The sequence below is a fragment of the Geospiza fortis genome, unplaced genomic scaffold (assembly GCF_000277835.1).
Source record: "Geospiza fortis unplaced genomic scaffold, GeoFor_1.0 scaffold23, whole genome shotgun sequence".
In the NCBI taxonomy this organism is placed as follows: domain Eukaryota; kingdom Metazoa; phylum Chordata; class Aves; order Passeriformes; family Thraupidae; genus Geospiza; species Geospiza fortis.
In genome coordinates this window covers 11207007-11217675 of record NW_005054303.1, presented here as the reverse complement: position 1 = coordinate 11217675, position 10669 = coordinate 11207007, and the positions used below count along the sequence as shown (strand labels likewise).

General features: G+C 43.2%; 1 protein-coding gene across 3 annotated transcripts in view; it reads right to left on the bottom strand.

The window, feature by feature from the left end:
* Positions 1–1527: 1527 nt before the first annotated feature.
* SIX4 (SIX homeobox 4) overlaps positions 1528–10669 on the bottom strand; it is a 10910-nt gene continuing 1768 nt past the window's right edge. For 2 of the 3 annotated variants that reach the window (XM_005417950.2, XM_031066340.1), the window contains 2 exons: positions 9651–10339; positions 1528–7239 (listed from right to left, as the gene is read on the bottom strand). In XM_005417950.2, the coding sequence (XP_005418007.1) occupies positions 6443–7239; positions 9651–10339 (1486 nt within the window). In that variant the 3' untranslated portion in view covers positions 1528–6442. The remainder of the gene's footprint in view (positions 7240–9650; positions 10340–10669) is intronic. The other variant, XM_031066341.1, reaches the window with a different exon arrangement.

Below are 10669 nucleotides of genomic sequence, written 5' to 3'. Positions count from 1 at the left end.
AATGCGCTCCGTTAGGACATGATTCATCCTGCATACCGCATGGGTGGCTGCTCAGGGAGAATTTGGACATTTGCATACGCTGCCGAGACCTTCCCCTTCTCCTCCTTGCTCCCAAAGCCCTGTGCTTCATCCAGAGCCCTTCTGGGGGCTGCACAGCCACAAATCCCAGCTCGGGGCATGGGATGGAGCCAGCCCAGCATCGCTGCTCCTGGAGCGCCTTCCCTGCCCGCATGGTGAGGCAGAAGCTGCTCCAGCCAGGTTGAAGGATGGCTTTAAATCCTCAGCTCCTGCTGCAAGCAAAGCTGGGACAAAGCTGCTGCTCGGGGATCAGTTTGGGATTTGTTCTCTGCAGGCAGGAAAATCCCATCCCGGTTCTGCTCGGGCAAAGGGAGCGCCGCGAACACGACCGAGCCAAGCGCCCGCTTCTGGGAAGGAAACAGGAATTGGGCAACGAGGCAATTAGCTCTGGCTTGGGGCTGCTCCAGGGTAACTGGATTATTTACTTGGGCAGCTGCAGAGTCGGATCAGCCTCAAGAAAAGAGGGAGATGCTCCCCGGGCTGAGAGGGGACTCCCTGTGCTTGGCCAGCAGAGCTGCGCGGCTGCGATCCATGGGAAAGGTGGAGGAATGGTGAAAAACAATTGGGCAACGAGGCAATTAAAGGTAACGTCTTAAAACACCAAGGTAATGTCTTAGCAAGTAACAAAATCACGAATTTCATGTCTTAACTGTACCTATTAAAAACAAACAAAAAAATCTCCCCAACCTCACCTTGCTTCTTCTGGCCTAAACACATTTTAAAGGGATGGAAGGGTGTTTTCCTGCCTGGCGTGTGCAGGCTGTTAATTATCTCTAATATATATAGCTTCAGTGAGGGAAACTATTTCACCTGCACAGATCAGTCTATTTGGATTTATTGTTGTTCATTTTGGCATCAAAATGGTAACCAGGCAATGCTGGTACTTGGAAGGCAGATCTGAAGTAATATGGTAATGTGTTTAAATCCTTTAATATCAGGGGAACATAACATTTCAAGCCGTTCTCAAAAGGCTGCCAAAACCAAGTCTGACACTATGTGAAACATTTTAAAGAAAAATTTTAACAAACAGGAATTTAGCAAATAGGAGTACACCTACCCAAAAAAGCCCCTGACATAGAAAGCATGCCAATGTCATGGGAACCACATGTAAATACTGATTAGTCCTAACTAGCAGGTGGAAGTAGATTTTAATAATATCTAACTAATTACGGTACAAATTTGGTTTGAGACACAAATAGATTCAATATGAGGTATAAGATTTATGGTTTTTAATTTAGTATTTTAGGATTCCGACAAAACCCCCTCAACAGAAAGTCTCATTCTTGCTTAAACAGGGTGCAGATCAAATCCCTGGCAAGCACAGGTACTCCCAGTTGCCATCACCTTTCATGATGAGTCATTAGAAGACAAGTTTCTACTTCAGATTGCTTTACCAACTTAAAATTCAAAGCCCTCACGTGATGTCCAAACAGAAATACTTACACAAGATGTGTATAAATATAAAGTTTATTCAGTATAGTGTTTAGAAAAATAAGTTCACATCATCTCAGAATACAAATAAAACACTTAATTGTCCAGGCACAAACCCCTATTACAGTACAACAAACATACATACTTTAGATCTCTTTGGTTGGGTAATTAAGCACAGATATGTTTGATGATACACTCTGGGGCAGCATCACCTAACAGTGCAGTAAAGTTCTTGATTATTCCCTCCTCTAACACGTACATTCCGCTTAAATTTAATATTTGTTGTAAGGCACAATAAAACCCATATTGGAGAAATAACTGGTTAGTTCTGGACAAACAGTACATGCAGCAAAAGAACAAACATCCTCTGAATGTGAATCCTGAAAGCCAGAAGATTCACCCCCTCCTTGAGTTCAGAAATTTAAGAAGCAAGTTTTAAATTATATGAAACATACAACTAAGGTATAAAATATCCTTCAAGACAATAACTGCTAGGAGATACAGGAAGACTTCTGGCATCTTTGCTTTTAAAAAATACCATTATTTTTGTTTTCAGAATTATAAAATTACTATTCTTTTGGACGATTTGACATTCTTCTCGCCCACAAGCACTGGGCAGTTCATGTCCCCAGGGCCCTGCACATCTATCTCACATGATACTGGAGGGATTCACCCCCTTGTTCATCTGCCCTTGCTAAGGAAAGTGCACAGACACTGGAAATCTATGTACATGAAAAGCTCCTGTGCAGACAGGGCTAAATCCCACCCTGATTTGTTTAACTGAAAATCATTACTGAGAAGGTTTTACACGATTTGAAGTCAGAACCTGTCCATTATTGTCATCAGTCTCAGACTGAGAGCAGTAATGACGGTTCCAGCCTCACCTCTGGGTGAAGCCACTTTCTGAATGAGTCTTCCTGAATCCACAGGTAGGGGAAAGCAGTAAATGGGAAGAGGTATATGCTTTGATAAACCGTGACTGTTTGGTTCTACCCAAGTGCCAGCCTTGTGCTCTGGTTTGTGCTGCCACTGTGTACTGGGCCAAATCCATCCCTGACCTAACACCAGTGAAATGAACGGACCATATTCCCAGCTGGCAAAAAAGGACATTAAAGTCAATGGAAATGTGCTAGTTCAGCCCAGCTGAGGACCTGGCCAATGGATGTCTGTGATTTACATTGCTGAAATGTCCTTGCAGGTAAGACCACAGGGATAATGCTGCAAACAGTCCACACAGAGCATTCGATCCATTGTGTTTCTGGTTTTCTGCAAAACTCTGGGTGAAACAGAGGCAGCTTTAATCAAATGTAGTAAAGAAGAGAGGGGTTTTTAACATCATGCTTTGTAAGAATTTCCTTAGGCATATTTTTCAAAGCTGAGTCTGGGACTAGTAAAGCAGTAGAATTTGGCAATGTTTTCTGTAAGATTTCCAGTGGACTCAGAAGCTACAGACATATGTGAAGTTGAAATGATCCTTTACTCTCATCCGTAACAGAGAGGGAGGGAAGAGAAGGAATGTGTATGCCAGGTAGACATACCTTCCATTTAAGTAACAGAATGTGATAATAAGGGCTGTCTTTGGGGCTTGGACATTCACTGCCCTCCCATGTGTGGGAGATCAGCATCCAAATCCCCTAAACACCACGTAAAAATCCTTGGTTTGGGAGTCAGTGGAGAAATGCCTTATTTACAGCAGCCAAAGATCTGGCCCTGGACACTTTTTTGGGCTTTGAGTACTGTCTATTGAGAGCAGTGAGCCTGCCTGCCTGAGGGCCACAAAATAAAAACTTACCCTTGTAAGGAATAAAACTACTTATTTAAATTTCTATTTTAAACACACTGTACCGTGCAATGAGCCTTTATATTGTACCTGTAGAAAACATGAGGTTATAACTATGTTATCTGGAGGGAATGACACTTATTTTCAATGGGAGAAAGAAAGAAAAAAGATAATAGGAAGTTACTCGATATCTGGAAGACTAGAATAGATTAATCTCACTTTGTCCCAAAACACTGCTTTTATGTACACCCTCCACTCCAACTGAAGAGTGGGAAGTCTCCTATTACAAGTACCAGACACTCCAAGAAACGTGCCACTGTAACAACATACACAGTTTTTCACACCAACCGTGCTGCAAAGCCATGGAATTCAGAGCCTCAGTAACACAACGAAAAATTAAAGTAACAGGTACTGTTGTAACACCACAGTCTCTTCAAGTATGAGAGATGATCACACCAACAACTGCTCTGAAATATTCCCTAGCTTGCCTCCAAATATAGTCTGAGCTTCACAGACCAAATGTTAATCCACCATCAACTCCTTCAGAGCCAAGTACACGTTCTCCATTAAAATGACAGCGATAGGGGGCATTTCTAATTTTCCAAATGGCTGAATGATTTCATGCAAAGCATATACAGCTACTGTCATCACCACCTTAGTTACATGGGTGAAGAAGAGGTGGGAAACAGACTGCTCATGCTGGGGCCCAGCAAACAGATAAACAAGCAGAGTGGTTAGGAGAACTCTGGACTATCTGATTCCCTGCTCACGCGGAGCTCCAGGGAACGTCAGGGAAAGTTGTGCCAGGGGAACATACAGCTCCATGTCCTGCTTGTGATAATCTCTGCTTTAAAGCACTTGCCTCAAACACCCTGCTTGCCTGGGAGCACGTGGGGACAGCCAACTGCTGATGGGCTGCTCCTGCCTGCAGAGCGCCAGCGACTCCGTACAGCTGCAAGGGCTGCCCTTGCACACTCCTCCTTCCCTTTTCCTGCCCTTTTCCCTGCAGCCCTGGCTCACAGCACGGGCTCCAGCACTCACTGACAGAGCTCAGCCTCAAGGTTCCACAGAAAACCTTGCAAAATAGGCAATATAGTGCAAAACCACAACGAGAATGCTGCCGTGCTCACGGTGCACAGAGAAACCTTCATTCCCCAAAAGCTTTCCATGGAACCAGTTAAAACCAAGACAAACACACTGGGATATACCACCTTAATTATCTTTCCTTTCCTTTTTTTTTTGTCCTTTACAAGTGATCTTGTTCTGTCCTGAGCCTGCTTCAGAGCCCACAGAAGCTCATGAAAACATTTCCCATTGCCTTCCAAAGGCTTTGGAGGAGGCCGCTGATAAGAATGAAGACATGCTTTAGTTACTGTATATATTCACATCAGGATAAAATACAACAAAACCAAACCCACCAGGATTAACAGCATGTCACTTTTGTACATCTGAATTCTTATTATTGTTTTAAAGCTATAAGGATGTGCTTTTCCATGCTACAAAAATAGGAGGAAAGGTCAAGATCTGTTCCACCTGCTCCAGGGAGAAAGGTGTGGACACCCATCCCCAGCCAGGCAGGGACCATGGCTGCTGCAGTTCCCACCACAGCCCCCAGGCTGCTTCTCCTGGGAGGATACTCATAAATACACACTCAACTGCACTCCTGCATGGGGGCCTTGCTCCACCAGCAGCTGAAGCCGTCCCACATGGGCTGTTTGGCCAATTTAGGGTTCCCTTCCTTGGCCTGCCCATCCAACCTTTCCTGCTCATCTCATGGAGCCAAGAGCTCAACCCTGCGGGTCCCCTCCTGTCCTGCTGACGTGGGGCAGAAGGACCCATCCTTGGCTCTCTGCACTGCCAGGAAATGTCACCCACCATGTCCAGAAGACTCTCAAACCTCTTCTTACTTGTGCAAGCAGGGGCACCCAAGTCAGAGGGGTCTACTTGCAGAAGTAAGGCATCAGGATTTGGCCCTGAGGACGGATATTTGCAAATCAGTGTTTTTATTCCTCCTGCCACTGTGCTTTAGTAACAAAGATAAGGCCACTAGGAAGAAAGGCACGTGGAATTCTGTAAAAAATACACAAAAGGGTTCAACTAAATTGCAAAGTACTAACAAAACAAACAAAAAAAAAAAGCCCTGAACACAAAGACAGAGGGGGTAGAAACAGTGACCTCCTGGGTTTGTGAGACTGGGAATTAATTTTCTAGTTTCAGTGTGATTAACATTTTACTTTTACAGTCTATTGCTTGAAAAAAACTACAAAAAAGTAAAACCTTGTCAGAAATAACTACGCTTACTTCCTGCTCAAACAATAAAATAAATTAAAGAGCCAGAAAACGTTTTCCTTTTCAATGCATTGTGTCTAAAGTGAAAGGGAACATAAACCATAAATAAAATCCATTGTACTAATTAAAAAAAGTCTCCTTTATAAGAACTGAAACAATATTTACATTCATACTGGATAGAAAGCTTCTGAATTGCATAATTAGAGTTTCAAATGATGCTTTTTCTGGTGCACTGACAAAATGCTAGCTGTAGCATTTAGAAACCTGTACATGATTGATGTGAGACTTTTGGTTTAAATGCAAGTCTGCTGGAAAAAAAAGCAAACATACCAGTAACAATATTATGATTTTGTTTTGTTTCTTAACCTCAAACAACATAAAAGTAGCCAGAGAGGTATCGTCTAGAGTTCCTTAGAAATCTCTCAATGCCCATGGACTGGAAGTAAACAGAAAAAAAAAAATCTGCATTTTTCTATCATTTTGGAGTGAGATTTTTTTTTCATCTGAAGCTAGGAGTGTATACTTACTGTTAAGAGTATGTTGTACTATGGAGAGTCTACTTAAATTTTCAGGGTAGTATCTGGTAGCCAAACCTGTACCCATTCCTCAGTATTTGCCCTGGCCATTTCCTTTCTCCTTTAACCTGTTTAAAAGAGAATACTGCATGCAAACCAAGTGTGGCAACCTAATTCCATCGCTGGAGATTCCTCTGTACATTGATTCAGACCACTTAAATGTTCTTCTGGTTTCTTAAAATGAAAAAAACCATCAAACAAAAAAACCCCACAAACACCCCACTAGGTGTTTGTTAGGGCCTCAACAGGAGACTTATCTATTAAAACAGAAAGCAAGAAAAGAAAGAAGCTACAAGTCTTGCATAACTTCATCCATCTGAACTGTCTGCAGTTTGGCAAGTTCTTTTTTGTCCGTTTCCAGTTCTTCACATACCGTGTCAACCATGTTGCTCATAACATACTTAGATTTGGAATCCAGCATCATTAAATTGCCAGTTGACTTACTCTCAGAATTAGGTAAGAAATTCTCTTTGACATCAGGTACAGCTTGCAGAACCAACCTGTGCTCTCTGCCAAAATCCTGCTGCACTTGTGCAGGGGGGTGGCTGACACGGTCTCCACTGGTTGAAACTATTTCTCCAAGCACGGGCTGTGCTGTGGAAATGGACAAGAGATCCTGACTGGTGATGAGGGGACAGTTCTGGAGGGTTGCATAGTTAGTGTTGCTGATAGATATCACTGTAGAGGTACTGGTCACGGGTGAGGACATGGCCTGGCTCTCCGAGATACCAGAGCTCAGTTCTGCAGCATTTAAAAGAGTTGGTGGAGTGAGGGAAAAATTGTGTGAGGGCGTTACATTCACTAAGGAGGAGGCCAGGGACTGGAGCCCTGCACTGGATATATTTTCAGAAGACATGTTGACGTTCAGTTGTGTGTTCTGACTGACTGGCATCAGCTGAGAAAACACCAGGCTTCTTTCCAGTCCTTCTTGCTTGACAGATCCTACAGCCTGGCCTGAGTTGGGAACTGTATAAACCACTGCACTCGGAGTGAGGGGGCTGAAGAAAACCTTTCCTTGCTGCACTGTTGAAGATTCAGTCGTAAAAGTTCCTCCATCAGACGTGCTGGGGTTTGCTGAAACATTACCTAGGGAAAAGGAAGCAAAAGAAAAGAAAACAGAAATTACAGCTGGCAGAGGGTTATGCAGTCCCTAATCTTTTTTACCTTTGCAGTATACACATACACTAATATTTCATGTAACACTGCAAAGCAATTTTTGTACCAGGTGAGAGAAAACTTGGTGTAAAGAAATCAATGCTGTTAACAGAAGTTGCTGCTAGAAAGTAAAAAAAAAAAAAGTTTCTGATATATTAGATTAGGTATCTTTCAGACTCTCATTAAGGAGCAAACAGTCCCCAGCCATGTGACTAAAATGAATGTGCTTTGGCCTTCACTAGTTGCCACCACTCAATTTCCATCTAAGAATAGAAGCATGAAAAGCCATTAAAGATAGTTCAGTGACAGACTACAGCTTGTGTGTGGGAACTGGAGACACGTCACATGAAATCCACTGCTGCTGGGGAGAACCTGCCCGAGCCAACCCTCACAGAAAACACGAAAAACCGGTAATTTCTATTGGTCTAACTAGGTAATAATCCTCAAGCACTCAGCTCTATTCCCTTTCACCTTGCTGTTTTGTGTTTTTCTAAAATCCTAATCCTACCACATCCACCATGCTGTGAAAAGTCACCAGCACTGCCTGCCCTTGCTGAAAGCCATGGCACTGCTCGTGTGATGTTGTAGTGAGCCAAAGCAAGGAGAGGTGGCCAGAGATGACCTGAAGTTGTTTTCACTGGACTTGCCATGTCAGTTGTCATTATGGTAATTCCTAAAATAAGAAATACTGGCTCTTGGGACTGAGACCCACTTGGAACACCTCTCTTTCTCAAAAGCAGTTTAATTATAAGAGATTACACTTGGACACAGCTGAATATTTTAGAACAGCACTGAAGATGAATTTCTCACACGGGGAATATTTTAGTTCCCTATTAATTTCAGTTAATCAATTATGATTATTTGGAAGATGTTATGCATATGGGTAAACTAGAATAACAAAGCCAGGTAACTTGAAGTTACCTGTCAGTATTATTTACTGGCTTACTTGAATAGCCTGCAGCATGCTTCACTTGGAATAGGCAGCCAGCTATCCATCCAAGACAAGCAGAACTTTTCTCTGCATCAAAGATATGGTGGATCACTCTCCAGTGGGCAGTCAGTGTTTTTAACAACGGGAAAAATGGTCAGAGATGAGCTTATTATGAATCTTAGAACTTTCAAATACAATAGTCCTACAATGCTTAAAAGGATAGAACTTTCTTTCTCATCTTTGCTGGCTGTTAGCTTATGCCTTGGAGCATGTGGATTAAGTGGCTTTAGTAATTACAGGTGGCATTCAAACTAAATGTCTTCTCTCTTTAATCTTGCTTAAACTATGTGCCAATAACTTCCAGTGCCTGTGAGTGCCACATTTTAGGACCTTATAATTGTGCACCCATTAGAAATGTGGTTGCACAGCTTCAGTAAGAACAATTCACACCCTATACGCATTAAATTCAAAGAAACAAATTAGCACAATTTGACTTTCATGATAGCATTCACAGCTCCTGAAACCAGAGAGAATCATTCCAGTTTAATGATTTTCATAATCAAATAAATGAAGTGGCCAATGAGTACCAAAGATGTTCAACTGTGCTTTTTCAACTGATCTGCTTCAAAAAAGGGATCCAGAACAAGGTTTGTGCTCCCTGGGATTCTTCCTGGCCAGCTGCAAGATTCAGACTATGGTATGCTAAGACCAACGCTAAAGCAAACTTGGGGAGGAGCCTGCACACTTGGCACATGAACCTGTGATGACATATTTCCCTTGGACTGAGGGCAGTTTTATCCAAAGAGCCTCACATTTTATATCTACGAGCTAGTGCTTACTTCTATTGTTTCCCTCAAGTTTAATCTTTCTTAATTATGGAACACAAAATGTACAAGCAACTGCTCCGTCTTGTTGTGTCTACAGTAATTCAAAATGTATTTTTGTGAAATGCTTTTGTTAAGAAAACAAAAAAACAAAACAACCACCACAAGAACAACAAGGGTAACAATTTCCAGCTGCCATAATTTTCATTTTTATGAACCTTCTCATTAAAAGAATTCAGTGGCAAATGGGGAATATTCTGAATTACTGAAACATGTAAAATTTACAGATATTTGTGAAGACTCCTATCACAGACTTCTGTGAACAGCATGAGATGAAAGGGGTGTAAATTACCAGACCTCCTTCCATGCTCTTAACAGAGGAGCTCAGCTTCACCTAACAGTCTGCCCACGAGCATAACCCACTATAAAGGAAGGCAAACAGTATTATTTGATGTTCTGTCCATGGCCACGGCTGAGACACCTTGTTGATACCTTGTGGAAGAAAAGGACCACAGCTTCTAAAATTCTAAGTGTGCCTGATTCCAACTTTTCCTCATACCTCTTACTGCAAGAGGCAAAGCTTTTACCTTGTGAAGCTGCCACAGAAACTGGAGGCAGCTGAAGAGAAGAAAAACCAATGCTTCCGTTCAGCAGCTGGCCATTTGTTCCTGAATTGGGGATCTGGACAATGCCATACTGGTTTATTTGGACAGGAGCAGTAAAAGTAACTACGGAGCCTCCATCCTGGGAAGCAGCAGTTTCTACGCCTTCCCTTTTCACCTCTGAGCTCGGTATCAATCCTGGGAAAGTGACTGGGATGTTGCTAGGGCTGAAGGCTGCTGTGGCATTGGGGACCGAAGCCTGAAGGAGTTTGAAGTCTTTAACATCTTCTGAGGACGATGAGGACAGTATGTCAGTGATGGACACCCCGTTGCTCACGGCGCTCGCCGCAGTTTTGGGCGAATTTAAGGTAACAGTCTGCGAAGTGCCCACGCTGAGTCCATTGAGTATGACACTGTTGGGTCCCTGAAGAAACGAGCTACCATTGAGGAAGACAGGAGAGGTACTGGCAGGCATGAGGTTCCCATTCAACAAGACACCGGACGAGCTCAAGGCTATTTTAGTGTTTCCAAGCTGCTGCATGTAGACAGGCTCCATGTGGCCGGGAAGGCTGAGGCTGGTAACGCCGTCGGATGAGCTGGAGAGTGGATGGGGAGATAAATCCTCCCGCCCCTTACTGGATTCATCTTCTGTGCTAGGGTTGCCATCTGACTCGCTACGGGAAAAGATGGAGAGATGACATTGCATTACCACGGCGTACCACGATCTCTGCACCAAAGGGGACTTCTTGCTTTAACACAAGTATGTGAGAGTTTCCACGAACAAATTTTTTCTGTGTTTTGCCTTTACAAGGCACTTTAAACGAATATTTAAGCCAAGGGAGGAGGTTTCTTAGAATAGAACACATCAAACCAAACACTCGCCAAAGGAGAAACTTTACAGACTGGGTTATGGAGTTGTAAATAAATTCCTCCACCCCGGCGACCGAAGGGGGCTGCCTGGGCCCCCCTCGCCCGGCCCGGGGTGCCCACACGTGTGAGACCGG